The sequence below is a fragment of the Delphinus delphis genome, chromosome 16 (assembly GCF_949987515.2).
Source record: "Delphinus delphis chromosome 16, mDelDel1.2, whole genome shotgun sequence".
In the NCBI taxonomy this organism is placed as follows: Eukaryota; Metazoa; Chordata; class Mammalia; order Artiodactyla; family Delphinidae; genus Delphinus; species Delphinus delphis.
In genome coordinates, this window is record NC_082698.1 from 24,987,460 (window position 1) to 25,004,623 (window position 17,164).

The 17,164-nt window shown below is 54.8% G+C and overlaps 1 protein-coding gene across 1 annotated transcript in view; it reads left to right on the forward strand.

The window, feature by feature from the left end:
- The window catches only part of SH3PXD2A (SH3 and PX domains 2A), a 248,907-nt gene that overhangs the window by 118,489 nt on the left and 113,254 nt on the right, over positions 1 to 17,164 (forward strand). The window contains exons 4-5 of the mRNA XM_060034134.1: positions 1,126 to 1,202; positions 10,661 to 10,752. Coding sequence (XP_059890117.1) covers positions 1,126 to 1,202; positions 10,661 to 10,752 — 169 coding nt within the window. The remainder of the gene's footprint in view (positions 1 to 1,125; positions 1,203 to 10,660; positions 10,753 to 17,164) is intronic.

Below are 17,164 nucleotides of genomic sequence, written 5' to 3' on the forward strand. Positions count from 1 at the left end.
CATCTCTGAGCCCATCGCTGTGACTCTGGGTGGCTATGCTGGATCGCACGCATACCATTGTTGCCAGGGGGTGTGGTTGGCCCCATTTGAACCCACAAGGGAATGGATGAGGGAGGCTCTCCAGAGGGCAATGGGTGGTCTTGGACAATAGATGCCTGTTATAGCTGTGAGGTGAGTGCCTCACCACGTGCTGTGCTCCGTGGGCCCTAAGATGAGACAGACAGGCTTCTGGTGGGAGGGGCTCACAAATGTTTGTAATACACGTCAGAATGTGTTGAGTGTCTTAGGAATGGACGAAATGTGTGGGTGTTCTGGAAAGAGCGCGATTACCCCCAGCTCGGCAGTCAAGCTTCTGAAAAGGAGGCATTGGCCTAGACACTGGTGGCCACTGGGCACAGAGACGTCAGCTGTGTTAGGCACTGAGTGTCAGACCAAGGAGTTCAGATTCTGAATGTATCCAGCTGTGAAAGGACTGTGCTTTCATCTGTTTGTTATAATTGAATCTGGCTGGTTCAGAAGAGCCTCCTGGGAAGGTCTGGGGGCTGGCATTTTCCGTAAGCCTTGCCCATACCTGTAGAGGGGCACACCAGCCCAGCTGCAGGGGCCCATACGGCTGGAGGCCAGCCAGGCTGGGGCAGCCATGCTCCCTTGTATTGGCCTGAGCCTGCCCTGGAAATAGCCACCCAACTTAACTAAGAATAGGAATTCCTACCAGGCTGGCGGGAATGAATGCCGATGTCTCAAGGAGGGATGGGCCTGGAAACAACACAGGGGTGGGGTGGGCCAGCCTTTATATTTATTTGCGAGGTCACTTGAGAGATGCATCTGCATCAGGGCATGGATTCTGTCTTTAGACCCAGACAAGGTGATTTGGCCAAGATGGCAGCCTCCGGGGCTCCTCGTCTGCCCCAGAAGTCCTGGGCCCTCAGCCTGGGGCACCTCCTAACCCCCCGGGGAGAGGTGACCACTCCTCTCTTGTTTCCTTGGCAACAGGCAGAGGTGGTGGTGTTTGGTGGCCAGCTAAGATGCTGAGAAGCCGAGGGAGAGGGAATGAGAGGATAGCGTCCCAGGTCCCTGTGGCAGCTTTACCCAGAGTCACCCAGCTCACGAGCATCTCTCTTCCAGGCAAAATCCTCTTCCGGAGAAGCCACATCCGGGACGTAGCTGTGAAGCGGCTGAAGCCCATCGATGAGTACTGCCGGGTAAGAGTGTGTCTGGGGCAGGGGAGGGGGTGGTCCATCTGCCAGAGAGTCTATCCATCTGTGAAGGAAGGTTGTCTATACAAAACCCTCTGCTGTGGTCTAGCAGATGCATCCTGAGGCCTGGCATCTCCTGGCCAGAAGTGTGGGTGTCCCTCGGGGAGGGGTCACCCCGTGACTAGGCCGCCTCTGGGGCATGAGGACCGCCAGGGTCACAGCTGAAGCCTCTGTTCCTTTCATGATGGGTCCGTGTTTACAAAACACTCCTTTAAATCACTTCCACCAGCTTGGGAGCTCTGTGAAGGGGCCGCTGCTGAAGGGATTCTGTGTGTGGCATTTTGCTGGATACAGGAGAACTCTTCTTTGAATTCCCTTTGGGACATTTTTGGAATCAGTCCTGAGTTCAGTAGCATCCAAAATGCATATTTGTTTATTCACAGAAGTCTTGATAGATACAAATATTCGTGTATACATCTTTATAGATGCAAATGCTCACCACACACACACACACACACACACACACACACACAGACACACACACGCGCGCGCATGCAGGCACGTGCACGTACATGCATTAGAACAGTCAACGCCGAAGAGCAGACTGGCAGCAACTGCAAGGTCATGAAGCAGAGCCTGTTTGTCTTTCCACTTTGTCTGGAGCCTGGGACCCCCTGGGGCCCCTGCAGTGAGGATGAGAGGCTCCCACTTTAGTGGCCTTGGCACATGGCCTCCAGATGGCCAGACCGCCTGGGTTTGAAACCCTGCTGGCTTTGTGAACTTGGGCAAGTTACTGAACTTCCCGGAGCCTCAGTTTCCACAACCGTACAACAGGAAGGAGAGTAGTACCTCCTCAGAGGGTGGTCATGAGGATGCAGTGACCTGACAGGCATAAGGCAGCAGCACATAGTGTCTGCACAGAGGAAACATTCAGTGGACACTAGCTTTTTGTTATTATTATTACAAGGCGTAAACAATTTAATGTTACCACTGGGCACCACTGGCTTTAATGGAGATGGAATTTCCTATTTACGTGAAAACTACTGTGGAGTCTGACTCAAGAATCTTGAGGAGAAGCAAGTGGGGGATGTTTTGTTGTGAGTGCTGGTATTAGACTGAGAAGAGCTGGGGTCAAATCCCAGCACTCCACCAACTAGCTGTGTGACCTCGGCAAGTTGCTTTACCTCTCTGAGCCCCAGTTTCCTGATCTGTAAAACGAGGGTAAAAATAACTGTCTCACAGCGTTCATGCAAGGGGTTGAGCAGGAGAATATATGTCACAGTGTCTGTAACTTCTGAAATGTTCTGTCCCTACATGGAGTTATTACCGTAAGGTTCCTTTCTGAACAAATATTTTATAATTTGGAATCATTATGCCTGTCAATAACATGTTTAAATAAGAACCAAGTTGCTCAATTTCGTAACTGGTGTTCCCAAGACTATGGGGAGACAAGCACTCCCAAATACTCTTCATTAACCCAAGTTTGAATTTCATGGCTATGCAGATCATACTTGGTCACGTTTTCTGCCTTAATGTAAAAGGATGCCCCGATGATGAATTTCCTGAAGGCAGAAGCTTCTCTTCTTCAGATCAATATTCATTTTTCTCTTTAAAGGGCATTTGCCGTTTCTGGTTAAATTGATGACTGCAGCCTGAGCTTTTATTTCTTTTTATTCCTTTCCCAAGCAGTTATTAAACAAATTGGCAGAGCTAATGGGGGAGGGGCAAAGGGCAGGGGGGGAGCCTCTTGCAGCTGGGATTCATGGTTCACATCAGCCTTGACCTCCCTGAGCTGCTGGAGCCCAAGGCATCTGCAGTTGGACTCTGTGGAAATGCCGTCTTCTGGGTCGTCTGGAGCAGGAAACCGATAACATCTTATCTCCTGGGATCAGGCTTTGAACAAGACCCTTGATTCGGGATGAGGGCTCCGGAGCCCCCGTGGTGCTCCTGGTGGCTGGGGAGCCATTTAAGTGGGGTCTGCAAGAGGAGGGGCCTCCTAACCTGATTAGCACAAATGAGAACTACTCAGAGACAGGCAACAAGGAGCAATGTCATGGGTTCACCAAGCAGCCAGACGGCTTGCAGGCAGTAATTTACTCTGAGAATGGCAGAGGGGGCAGGGCAGTACAGAAGTGACCTTTAATTCTGCTGAACTAGAAAGCTGGGATCTGTGGTCTAATTGTCTGAGACCTTGGAGTAACCTTGGAATGGTCATTAGGGATAAGTTCAGCTGCAGTCCACGGTCACTGCCGCCCAGCATTGCACTTCACAGCCCTGCTGCCCACTAGTCCAGTCTGTACCACTCAGGATCCAACCTTTCACTCAGCATCACTGCCCCCCACAGCCAACTTCATGGTCAGGGCCACGTGCAGTCCACTCCATGGCCAGCCATACCTGTCCTCGGACTGCTTGGAACCTCTGGAGTTTTGTTTCCAGCACCCTGCCCATGCAGCTCTGCTTGGCTGGCCAGAATCTTCCTTGGACCTGCTGGACAGGTATGGGCTCCGAGTCTGGGATTTGCTGGGGATTCAAATGCACCCAAAATTGTGAAACCGGCTTTGTGCACGGAGTGGCCAGCTCCTCTGCCGGGACTCAGATATAGAAAGTCTGACTGTGCAGCGGACCCTCCCAGACTTCAGGGTCCCCGCCCTCGCCGGCCAGCCAGTCCCGCCGCCTGATGGCAGCTTCGCAGCCCAGATCTCAGGGTTAATTTTAAACATATACGGAGCAGATTGGATGAGCGTCACGGAAAGTTTACCAAGCGCCAGCCAGGTGATTGTTTTATGTGGCTCCTGAGGGCCAGTGTCTATCAAGAAGGGTTCCAAACGCTTTTCTGCAACTCCATAAATTAATTTAATGGTCAACATGGTTATGCGGTTAATGTTTAATGGTTCTGTGGTCTCAACAATTTGAAGACTTTCATCTCACTAACGAGTGTGAGCTATACTTTAGGGGCTCGGACAAACAATCTACCCCATAAATGACTCCATCTACCCCATTCCTGCGTGTGAAATACATGTTTGCAGTGTTTGTCTATGGGATAAAATAAATATCCAGGGGTAGGGGGCAGTGCGAAAGAGCGTTTGAGAATAATCAGCGTACCCTCCGCCATGTAACAACGTTTATACAAGTCTCCATTTCCTGGTGGGTGCAGCTAGAATTTTTTTGTTACCCAAAAAGCCGAGCCGCTTCTATTATTCTGCTGTCCACGAGAGGCTTGCTTTCAGAACCAAAGGCTCTCTTTGTAGGTGGGATGAGAGGTTGGCTGGAGTTAGACTGGGGGAGGGACTCCAAGCCTAACAAGGATGTCAGCCCTGAAGGGGTAAGGATCTCCCCTCCCCACCCTCTGCATCTCCCAGACTCATTAATTTTTAGCCCCACTTCCCATATTCGAAAACTTTGGCTATTACTTCGTGGAGGTTCTTAGCCCCAGCCGCTCTCCCTCCCACCATGGGAGTTTTCCACCATAGCCCATCGTTGTCTCTCACCTTAATAAAGAAAAAGGTTCATGTTGCAAGAAAAACAGACTCCTTTAAGAAGCACCAGGGGGGCTTCCCTGGTGGCGCAGTGGTTGAGAGTCTGCCTGCCGATGCAGGGGACACGGATTCGTGCCCCGGTCCGGGAGGATCCCACATGCCGCGGAGCGGCTGGGCCCGTGAGCCATGGCCGCTGAGCCTGCGCGTCCGGAGCCTGTGCTCCGCAACGGGAGAGGCCACAACAGTGAGAGGCCCGCGTACCGCAAAAAAGAAAGAAAAAAAACAGAAGCACCAGGGCTCCCTGGCATGCTCAGTCCTAGACATGGGGAGAGTGACTTTGTTCTTGTGCCCCTTATTCTAAGGCAGGCCTGGGCCACATGTGTTGCTAATGGGGGAGACTGAGGCAGAGAGCCAAGACGGATGCGTTCAGGCCTCCTGAGTGGTCTGGTGCTCTGAGGAAACCCAGGTGGCAGAATCTCTCCATCTCCTCTGGTCTAGACAGACCCAGGAAGAAAGCACTTCCAGCCTGGGATAAAGCTGATTGTGTCCATTTTCTACTTAAAGGCCTTCAGAGGAGCCTCATCGGCTCCACAAGAACCTCTGACCGGCTGAGCCGGGCCGTCTGTGGGGTTGTTCCATGGGCTGCTTCAGCCTCAGCTTCCGCCCTGCAGCCCCGTCTGCAGAAGTGCAGCCACGCCCAGCTAGCCAGACTCCCTTAGACTTCCACCCCTTGGCCTGTGCTAATCCCTTTCCTGGGGATGTATTTGGCTCCCACGATGCCCCTCCCAGAAGCCTTCCACCTCCCCGGAGGAAGCTGGCCACCCCTGCTGTCCAGAATACTCCGTGCACGCCTCCACGCTGCACACTTACCCTCCATAGGAGGGTAATTTCTGTGTGTTCATCTTCTCCAGACCAAGAGCTCCTGGAGGCCCCATCTGTTACCTTTGTGTCTTCACTAACAAGCAGGAAGCCTGGTCCCATGCGGGAGGCCAGGCAGTATCTGACGACACAATGCAAAGATCGCACACAAGCAGAGGAAACCTCCAAGGAGGGTGACCTGTCCCCAAGGCCCCAATTACTAGGCTCCCTTGTGAAATGCCTTAAACTGCAATTGCGAATTGAGCACTGTTTCCATTACAAAAGAATTCGCTTCTTAGATCCTTCAAAAAGAGAACTCGTGTGTTTGACATACTCTGATTTATAAAAGTTCGGTGAGCCCCCAGCTTCCGAGATGCTGATCTAAGAGGAATAGTCCGGAGCAGGTTAGAAGCAGCCCCGGGGGTGAGAGTGGAGGCCAAATGGGTAGGACTTCAGCCCCCTCAGCCCATTCACTCCCCACCACATCCCCCTACCCCACCCAGAGTCGCTGGGCTTTTACTCTAAGATTCTCATTGATTAGAAACCAAAATGATGCTGCTAAAAATAGGACAATGTTTGATCCTGTGGAAAGAGCAGGACACCCCCAGTTGCTTTGACAAATGCAGAACTTTGCTTTTTGTCCTGGGATAGACATAACCCAGCGTGGTGGGCTTCGTGGAGAGAGATCATTTCGAAGCAGAGGGTCTGAGCACAGTCTGCCTGGGGCCCCCTCCCATGCCACTGCTGTACTTGCAAAGACCGGGCTGGTGATAGATTGGACACTGAATTCACTGATAGTGGTGCTGTTTGCAGTCCTGGAGCCATTGACTGTTAGAGCTAGAAGAAACTTCAGAATGTCTCTGGCCTGGATTTGCCTAGCTGTGTTCCATGGGCTGTCAATAGGAATTGTTTGGAAAACCAGCTCCACAGTCAGAGACTTGTGGGTAATGCTGGAGGAAGTACAGAGTTGCAGATCAGACAGAGCATAGGCTCTGGACTCAGACACCTCATTCAAAATCTCGCCACTTATTAGCTGTATGGCCTTGAGAAATGATTTAACCTCTCTGTGCTTTCGTTTCTTCTTCTGTTAAACTGGAATCATAGTCATACTCATCTCTTAGAGTTAATGTGATGATTAAATGAGTCAAATTCCCAGGATGTCGTCATTATTAATAAGTACTGGCCTGAACACAGCTCTGTAGGTTTCTTGCCTGCAGGACTTCTCAGAGCCTTTGCTGTGCTAATGAACATGATGCCCACCAAGACCAAGATGGGGATCTACAAGGCACCGTTTCACATGTGCCCACAGAACTGATTTTATCTCATCAAACAGGTGTTCTATGAGATACGGTTTGAGATTCTGAAGCTAGTCTATTTTATCCTAGAAGAAACAACAACCAGAGAGGTGAAGTGGCTGCCCAAGGTCATGGAGCAAGTATATAACGGCAGAATTGGACCTACTGTAGAACTGAAGTCTCCTGACTCCCATTCTTTCTAGTATACCTCACTGCTTTCACCCAAAGGATAATGATAATGAAGACAATAGTGTAACTAAATTTTACTGTTTACTCAGTGCCAGGCACTGTGCTAGGCTCCTCATATTCATGATCTCATTGAATCTCCTAAAAGATAGGCGCCATGTGAGATCTATCGTACTGAGCTCAGAGAGGGCAAGCAAGGCATTCAGCATCACACAGCCCGTTAACGGTAGACCTAGGACTCAAACTCCCATCTGCCTAGCCCTGACTTAACCACCCCATGGCATACATCCTGAATGTCCAGTGGCAGAGTTTTAGGCCTGAGCCGGCGGTGGTGGCCCTGAAGATGCCCATGTGTTGGTCACTACCTGCTCCTCCAAGAATAGCTAGGTTTGGGGGTTCCCCGGCTCTGCCTGCCATTGCCAGCCCAGGCCGTGGGGACTGACTGCTCAGCACCCGGCTCTCCTGCCAAATGATTTTGGCCAGAGCTGGATCTGGCGGCAGCACTGATGGAAGCTGCCCTGAGCCAAGAGCCTCTTGTCAGCCTGAAATCAGGACGAGCCCTCAACGCGGCTCCCCTCGGGGCTCCCTGTTAAATAAAGATGCCGCAGCGGTTCGCCCAAAAGGCCTCTTTGTCTGAGGCCCTTCCAGCCCACGCGTCCTCTGCCCCCGGAATGCCGGTCTCTGTCGGCATGAAGAGCCCCTGTGTTCACTGCTGCTGCGGGCGGGGGGAGATGGCCAGCAGCTCTGTGCCTAAGTGGGAGGGCGCCTGCCCCGCTCCCCCCCTCCCCAACCCCCGCCTTCTGCTGGTCAGGGAGGTCACCCTGGCAGCGACTCTGCACACAGCTTGGGCCCCTGGTAACACTTCCCTCCTGCCTCCTGCCCATCCCGGCCCATTAGTGCTCCCTCCTGGCACCCTCCTGCTTCCTGCCAGCAGCCCTTGCTGTCTGCACATGCCTGAGCTCCGCTTCTCTCTGTCTCTCTCTGTATGTCTCTCCCTCTCCCTCTCAGTCTCCCTGTCCCTCTCCATCTCTCTGTATATCTGCCTGTTTCTCTCTTTGTCTCTATCTCTCTCTGCTTCTATCTCTCTGTCTCTGTCTCTCTCACTCCATCTCTCTCTCTCTCTCTTTCCATCTCTCTTTGTCTCTGCCTCTCTCTCCCTCCATCTGTGACTCTGTCTCTCTCTGTCTTTCTCTCCCTCCATCTCTTTGTCTCTGTCTCTCTCTTTCTCTCTTCTTCCTCACTTTTTCTTTCCTTCTGCCCTTCTCTCCTGGGGGAGAAAACAGCACATACCATGTGCGTTAAATGAAAACTTGAACACTCTGGGGGTAAGTTCCACCCAGCCTGCGTCGAGCACAGGGCTTCACTCTGCCACTTTAGTCGTGGCTTCGCCCCCCAGGAGCCTCAGCGTCCCCACCATAAATGGGAGCAATGATGGGTGTGTCCAGGACAGAATTGGACGGCACATCATCAGATGTGCACTTGTGAGGGCAGGGGCTGTGTCTGGCTCATGCCTGTACCACCAGGGCACACACTGAAAGCTCCATGCTTGTTGGATGGTTGGAGAGTCCGGGAGCCGAAGATAGTGCCTGACACGTGGTATTTGCTCATTGAATGTTAATTTCCTTTCTTTTTTTTTAATCTCTCTCCTGGTCATGGGGATGGGATCTGTTGGAGACCCTTGGAAAGCCACAGGCTCTGGAAGGAACAGCAGGGAGTTACACAGTGTGTCTTACCTGCTAAGGTCAGGTCTTGTCCCATCTTGCCCAGGTGTGGGTTTGGCTTCGGGAAGGGCCGTCGTGCTCAATGCCACACTTAACTTGTTACCTGAGCAACTCAGAGAAGCAAGTGATCACTGCCCGCTTCCTCAACACTGTACTTCTGTCAATGCAACCCACGACCACATGTGCTTTTTTTGCCGCATTATCATGTCCCACCACTACTGGACAGGGGTTCTGCACACCAAACTCATTCATTCATTCATGTTTAACAAATACTTACTGAGTGCCAGGCACTCTTCTAGGGTCTGGGGGCATAGCAGTCAACAGAACAGACTAAAGTCTCTGCCCGCATGGAGCTTACCTTCTAGCAGCGTCTTTCCCACCTGTGTGCAGGCCACGTGGCCTCCCTGACCCCTCTGTCTCCTCAGTAACACGGGGATGAGATCTGCCCTCACAAGGACCATCGTGAGGCTCCCGGTGGCCACACTCATGGAGGCCCAGCATGGTTGGCACAGGGGAGCTGCCAGGCCGGGTCACTGCACCTGAAGCAGCCCTGGTGCAGGGGGCCTGGAGAGGCACATGCTCGAGACGGGCTCCCGTCTGACCACCGCCCCGGAGCCTCCTTATCAGCAGTTCCTCCTCACACTTCCGTAGCCCAGGGTTTGCCTCTTCCTTCTCCTGGCTCTAGCCCAGCGTTCCCTTGGCTCCGTTCCCCAGCCCTGCTTTGACGGTGACCTCCCCTGCCTGTCTGTACTAAAGGATCAACCCTCTCCCCACCGCTCCACGCTGCACTGAGCCGAGACAGCGGTCCAGGTGCCCAGGCTGCAAGGTGTGGAGTCCGTGCTGGTGCACAGCGGGAAACTGATCACCTCTGACCCTCATCCCTCCCTTTCCAGCGGCGCAAGCTTACCCCTCCTGGATGCAAGCTCACAGCTGGCCCTCACCCCTGACTGCACAGTTATCCTCCTCAGGACGCTCACCTCCTCCCGCCTGTCTGAATCCTGCACACCCCTCTGGCCGAGCTCCTGCCCGCTCTTCTAAGAAGCCTTTCCACACCCTTCAGCTTATTCTGCTCCTCCAGGCTCAGCTCAGCTTGGCCTAAGCAAGGCCCTGCTAGACCAGGCCACACCAACCTCATTCAGCTCCTAGGACCACCGTGCTTGGTCCGGCCCCCGCCCTCACCTTGACCAGTTCATTCTTACCCACCCTCAGGACTCAGCTTCAAAGAGACTTTCCTAAAACCACCTCCTATCCCAGTCTTCCCAGGTCCTATCAGACTCTGCCATAGAACCCTGCTGTCCTTGATGGAATCATCAGCTTGTCATTAAATAACCGTGCAGTGGGTATTAGGGACCGTGGACATCTGGTGCAGCTGCAGTGTGGCTGGTGGGAGATGAGGCCAGGAGGAAAAGACCTTGGATTGTCAGGCTAGGGCTCTTGGACTTATTCCGTGGGCAAGAGAGAATTCTGTCAGGGTTCATGCAGAATAAGTCGTTCTTGAGGGCCCTGAGACCTAGGGTTTAATGGCCTCCCCCTTTTTTTTCATTTGTTTGGCTGGTTGTTTAGTTGGTTAACTGGCTAGTTAGATAGTTGGTTGGTTGAATTGTTGGCTGGATGGTTGAAAAGTTGATTGGTTGACCGATAAGTTATTTTATCAGTTGACTGGTTGGTTAGTTCATTAATTGGGTGGTTGGTTAGTTGGTGGGAGGGATGGGTGGATGGACAGATGGAGAGTTGTTTCATTAGTTAGCTAATTAGTTAATTCCTTGATTAGTTGTCTGGTTGGGTGGGTGGGTAGCTGATTGATTGTGTCTTCCTCGGCGCAGTCCTCGCGCCTCCCCCATCACTGTTGGCCCAAGCTGGCCCTGCTTTGGGTTTTCCTGTTCCCACTTTCATCAGGCCTAATGCCCTTTCTTCCTGTCTTTCCACAGGCACTTGTCCGGCTGCCACCCCATATTTCACAGTGTGATGAAGTCTTTCGGTTCTTTGAGGCCCGACCGGAGGATGTCAACCCCCCGAAAGAGTAAGTCGTAGTTCAAGCCTCTCCCGTGTGCGTGGGGGAAGAGCTGGCAAGGCCAACGAGGCTAAGCAAAGATGGACCAAAGGAGGCGGGCCATCTTCCCCAGACTCCTGTTGCCAAGGCTCGTTCCTCATTTCTCTTGACCCCAATCTTTGCATCTGGGGAGCAGGTTTTCCTGAAAACTCTTCATAGTTCACAGGTTATGGTCAGGAGCAGATGAGATAACAGAAAATATAATGGTCATGCGGTTCAGATGCCCAGGGTTAGCGGTCATTGCTCTTAATCGTTGACGCTACCAAGCTCCCAGCTGAAACACAGAACTAGGAGGGCACGCGCTGCCCAGGTGAACCTCACCTGCTGACTAACCCAGTGGTGCTGGGCTGCTGCAACAGATCTTATAATCATCATCAAAAACAACTATGAGTGTGCACAGAGCGTTTACTAAATGGCTTTTACCTGTAGCATTTTACTGGGCTGGCCAAAAAAGTTTGTTTGGGTTTTTCCATAACATCTTACAGAAAAACCCGAATGAACTTTTTGGCCAACCCAATCCAATAGACTAATGTAGCCCGGTTTACAGAGGAGAAAACTGAGGGGCATGAAGTTAGGTGAATTTTCCCGAAGTCATGCAGCTGGTTGGGTATGTGACAGGCATGTGACTTGAATGAACCCAAATCTTGAACTCATGAGACTTGAACCCAGGGCTGGCTGACTTTCCATGTTGGGGAGAAACGGGGCACCAAGCATGTCTCTTTTCCTCTCTGGAAGCAGGGTACTCTGGGCCTGGTGGTCAAGACGACCTGCCCGGTCTTGCTGGTCTCTCACACACATGCCCAAACTCCATCCTCATGGCTACCTTCTCTTGCTCAGAACACTACCCTCACCCACACTCCCCAGAGTAGCTTCTCAATGGAGAGAAAAATCCAGGGGCTGATGAGCAGAAGAAGGCAGCCAGGGAAGAGGGGCGAGTAGGGGAGAGGGTTGGGGGAGAGGACTGAAGGGGGTGCACATTGATTACCTCACTCCATACGTCTGTTCCCCTGAAATCTTAAAGTACCAGAGTGGACAAGAGGGAGGCAGATGGGGCGGGTACTACAGGAGGAAGGGAAAGAATAGTACAGAGGAATTGTCTGGGGCGGGTGGGGAGAGGCAGGAGGCCATCTGGTGATGGGGAGCAGAAAGCCTACAGACAAGGGTTGTCGCACAGCTCCAGGGGCGCCGTTGTGAACGGTGAACTCTCTGTGAACGGCGCCCATAGAGGTAGTAGAGTACACAGTCTGCACACCCACACGTGGCGGTCCTGCCTAAAGGAGCCCTTCTCTCTTCACCCGTGCTGTAAGACTAAGAGCCTAAAGTGGCCTAGGCCCTCTGGGGGAGGAAAGCATTACTCGGCTCAGAGGCTCACCTGGCCCAACCAAAGCCCTCTCCTTTACTGGCTACCAAAGGATTAAGAAACAAGCAACTGCTGTGAACCGTCAGAAACTCATCACAGTGTGGTTCACGGTGTGGAGCAATCGAAAGCCACAGGGAGTGGGAGGTGTGGTGTCGAGCTCGCACCCCGGCTCCGCTGCTTACTGAGCACACGACTGGCTACACTCAGGTACCTTCCCCTTCTCTTTCTCATCTGTAAAAAAGGGAAGAGTGATTAATCCGTGATCTTGCTACCTCCAAGGATTGTCTTGGAAACTTAGATGACACGTGGGCGGGGCGAGAGCTTTGTAAACAACAAAATGAGATACAAATGTGTGTTCTCACCAGCAGGAAAAACATCGCTCTCTCTGTACCTGCTACGCGTCAGGCTTGTGAGAGAGGTTTGCACCGGGAGTTACATGTTCTTGTCCCCATGTTACAGATGAGGAAACAGGTTCACAGCTGGAGCCAGGACTTGAACCCAGATTTTTCTGGTTCCAGAGGCCGGTACTCTTTCCACATCTCCTGCCCACCCTCCCTGGTTTGGGGAGGAATCAGGGGACCAGGACTGTGGTCCTGACACCTCTCAGTGCATCCTCTCTGTACCCCTTCCTCTGTGTTCCCGCCCCCGCCTTCCTCACTCTCCCAAGGCAGAAGAAGGCTCTTGAGACCGGCAGCAGTGTACCGGGTCCACCTGGCCCTGCCGCTCCCCAGCTGTGATGGCCTCTCAGAGCCTCTTGTTCTCCTTTCTTCCACGGGGAGAGAGGAGATGCCCCTCCCCAGGCGGGTTGTCGTTGGAGTCACACGTGATCATGTGCCCAGAGGAGGGGAGAAGAATTGCTGCTGGTGGGTGAAATAGCAGTTGCATCGCCACAAAATCAACTGACCCTGCCTTTGGGTCGTACCTCTGAACCCACTCCCCGCCAGGCAGCTAAATAAGTTGGTCCTATTTCACCTGTTGACCTGAGCACCAGTAGCCGTAGGTTAGCCTCTTGCCCGTCCCTGGAAGGCCCTCGAGGAAGGTGGAAACCAGGCTCGAGGAGACAGTTGTGTGTTGGTGAGGCAGCAGGCATGGCTTTGCGGGGCAGGCTCTGGGGTCCAGGCCCACCACTCGAGGCTCTGTGATCTCTGATCATGTGCCCAGCCTCTCTGCCTTTCTGTGTCCCCATGCCTGAAAAGAGAGAATGCAGGACTCCTGGAGCGGTCCGGAGGGCTTACGGAGACGACGTGTGCACTGAGATAACCCGGCTGGTGCTGTGGGCCCCTTGGAAGCGCACAGCAGTGTTGTTCGTGGGAGGTTGTGGAATGGAATGGAATGTGGCCCTGTGCGTGCTGCAACCCTGCAGATCACAGCCTGGCTTTTGCAGGGAGGAGTCACAAAGCATTTAGCCTCTGAGTCACCGTGGCCGCGGGGGTCATCTGCCTCTTTCTTGAGGTGGTACTGCACACCTGGGCCAGTTCACATCTCATCTGGCAAGAGATGGCCTGAGAATAGGAACCCCTCCAGCATGAGACGGGCCTGAGGCTCAGGAGGTGGGGTCGGCTGTGGCCACACGGTTCCAAAGGGCTTCTCCGCCCTGGCCCCTCTCAGCCTCCAGAGCCTGCCAAGAGAGACCTGTGTTCTATGCAGAGTGTGCTCGCCATAGAGCCCAGACCCATGGGTGACCTGGGCTGACGGGCTGACCCTCTGTCAGCCCAGTGCCTGCAGCCGCTCCCTCTCAGGGCTCCATCCCAGGCCAGCACACCTCCCCCCTCCATCCTGAGACATAAACACAGGATCGAGGAACAGCGTTATTTTGACTCTGGGGCGACTGTGGAGTGGCTTATCAAATTATCAAAGCCTGTGGATTTAACTGGAATTTTGTAGATAACCCTGGCCTCTTTCAAGTGTGCTGCTGCGGGACCTCTGAGCGCTCACAGGGGCTGGGGTGGGGGGACCGTGGCCCTTTCCGTCTTGCAGGGAAGACAAGGCCTGCAACAGGCCCGGCCCCTCGGCTTTGATCCCAGGCCGCTCGCTGGCTTCCGTGGGTGGAGGGGGGGCCCACCTCTGGGCTGCTAGTGGCTGCGCTAGGCCACCGTCCCTGCACAGAAAGGATGTTCTTCACAGAGACGTTTGGTGAGCCTGGCACTGCAGCCTTAGTGGTTTCGCCTCCTCAGATGGCCGCCCCAGGAAGGTTGCTCGAGGGCCCTGCCCTCCCCTCCTTGAACTACTGGCCAACGGGTACTGCTGCTGTGTGGGAGCAGCGCTGGGCTCTCCTGGGGCCCCTGGCTCAGGCCCCAAACGCTGGCATTATTCTAGATTCAGCTCTTTCCTTCACACCCCTCCACGCAGCTCGTCAGCACATCCTGTGCGCGCCACCTTCGGCATATACCCAGACCCTGCCCACGGCTCGCCACCTCCCTGCTACTACCCCAGGGGGCCGAGCCTCGTCTCACCCCTGGATTCTGGCCTGACTGGTCTCCCTGCCTCTGCCCTCGCCCGCTACGGTCCCTTTTCAACACAGGGGAAGGAATAATCTTTTAAAAATATAGGTCAGATCATGTCCCTCCTCTGCTCAAAATCCTCCGTGCCTCCCTTGTGGCTCAGAGTCGAGGCCCTTCCGCCTGCCCCTCCCGTCGCCCCTGGTGGTACCTCCTGCCTCTCCCTCCTGACTCTGCTCCAGCCACTTCTCACACCTTCCAGCCACGTTCTGCCTCGAGGGCTTCGCACTGGCTCTTCCCTCCGCCTGGAACACTTCGCCCCCTCCCCAGGAGAGCCCCAGCCTGGCCCCTCACCTCCTTGCAGCCCCGACTCAAATAGCTGCCTATGCCTGGCCAGCCTCCCTGTTTAAACTCCCCAGCACTGGCTCTCCCCGTCCTGGCTTCATCTTCCTCCACGGAACCTATCACCACCTCCCATGTGACCTGTTCCCTCCCTAATGTTATTGTCAGCCTGGGAGAGCAGGAACCTGTACGTGTTCTGATCACACCGTAATCCCAGTGCCCAGAGCAGGCACTCAGGAGATTTGCCGGATGGACGAGTAACGTCATTCAGGCTTTCTGTTAGTCCCCCACAGGCGGTAGGCTGTGATGTGACCGTTCGCAGAGGTGAAGTGGCTCCCTGGAGGTCACCCAGCTGGCAAGGGGCGGCCAAGAGGAGCTGGGGATGACGCATCCTAGCCCCTCCTGTGTGGATTCTGGGGCAGCCGTGAGGCTGGCTTGGGGTGGACAGAGCCCTGATCACCAGATCCGGAAGGAGGGGGATAAGGACACATCACTGGAACTCAATGGGATTCAGCACAGGACGAGTCCCGGGCGGTCCTGAGCGTCAACTCTGACAAGCAGATGGGCCTGGCCTCGTGCAGGCCACACCCAGCACCCCTGCAGCACCCAAGGTGACCCCCTGGGCTATGCACGTGACCCACCCGGTCCTGGGGCCACACCTGCTGGCCCAGCTCTCCCTGGCTTACCCGTGTTTGAGCGCTTGAGACCCACATCCTGGACCACTGGACCAGGGAGGCAGGCGTCCCCTGGCCTGGCTTCCACAAGGAGCCCCCGAGCAGCGGGTCCCCTCAGCTCTGATTCCCCTGTGATGAGAGTGATGGAAATGGGAGCTCAGGCTGCCGGGCAGGACGCCAGTTGACCACGTGACCCAGCAAATGCCTCTTTTAGTTCCAGTTTAAATTGGCATCATTGAAACAGTGAACCTAAAGGTTCTCAAAGGGCCCTCCAGGAGCCCTGTCCTCAGCACCGCCCCCGCGCGGTGCACGTTCCTCAGAGAAGGGTTAGGGGAGGTGCAGCCCCATGAGGCCCGAGGGCCTGAGACCGGCCTTCTCATCTCTCCAGCCCCCTGGCCCACGGACGCCACCCTCATCCTTAGGCACCTGCACAGGGCTGCAGCCGGCTGTCGCCAGCCTCCACGCCCAGGCCCAGCCGTCTCCTCCACCTGGAGCGCTCCTGTCCCCTCTACCCCCCCACCCCGACCCGAGTCCTACTCAGCCCTCAGGCTTCCCAGCAAGCCTTTCCAGAGCCCGTAGCCCTGGCCGTGGTACCAACCACGCTGTTTACGGTCTCTCCCCACCACGGGGGCCCGCATCGCTGGCCCCCCAGGGCCTGGCACCAGAGCCCGTAGCCCTGGCCGTGGTACCAACCACGCTGTTTACGGTCTCTCCCCACCATGGGGGCCCGCATCGCTGACCCCCCAGGGCCTGGCCTGATAAGCATTGAGTGAACCCAGGTTGGGGCTGTTTAACAAGATTAAAACTTGCACTGCCCGCTGTCATGGTTTCAGAGTGAACAGCACCCTCGACCCCTCTGGAGTTAGGTGGTCTGGGCTCCCTGGCCCCTCTGTGCCTCGGTTTCCGTATCTGTAGGGTGTGAATAACGATAGTGCCTGCCACCAAGGGCTGTTGGGAGGATGGTGCGTGGACGACACGGAACAGACCCGGCACGCAGTCAGCACTGCCCAAGGCCAGGCTCGCTGCCGTCATCGTGGCGGTCCTGGGCGGGGGGAACTGCGGCAAGAGACCCCCCGCACTGCAACAGCTCTGCCACTCATGGGCACGGCAGCCTCCTTTCGCCGCCTGACATTGGTGGCCCTCTGCGCTCGGCCCGAGCCCGTGGGCAGGTGGGCACACACGCATTTGGCCCCCATGTCGCAGAGGGGAAAAACAGAGGCCAGGGCTGGCGGGGGTGCCCCCTCCATCACCTCCCACCGCTCAGCAGCCTGGGAGCTCGCAGCCAGCAGGGCCCACACACACACCTGCAGCGCAGAGTGGGCTCACATAGCGACTGAGGGTCTCCACTCCCTGCCGCCCCTCTCGGCTCTAGGCCTGGTCCTGTCCCCTTGGCCCATTTCTTCCCGCTGAAGCCAGCCAGATCCTAGTTAAATTCTCAACATTGCACGGGAGGAACAGGGCCTTGCTAAACAGGTTTTTGTTCCTCAGCCCCAGGGCCACAGAGCCACCCTCTGTTGTGGCCTAAAACAATGGCCCAATGTTCAGAGGGACCATCCATCCCTGCCCCA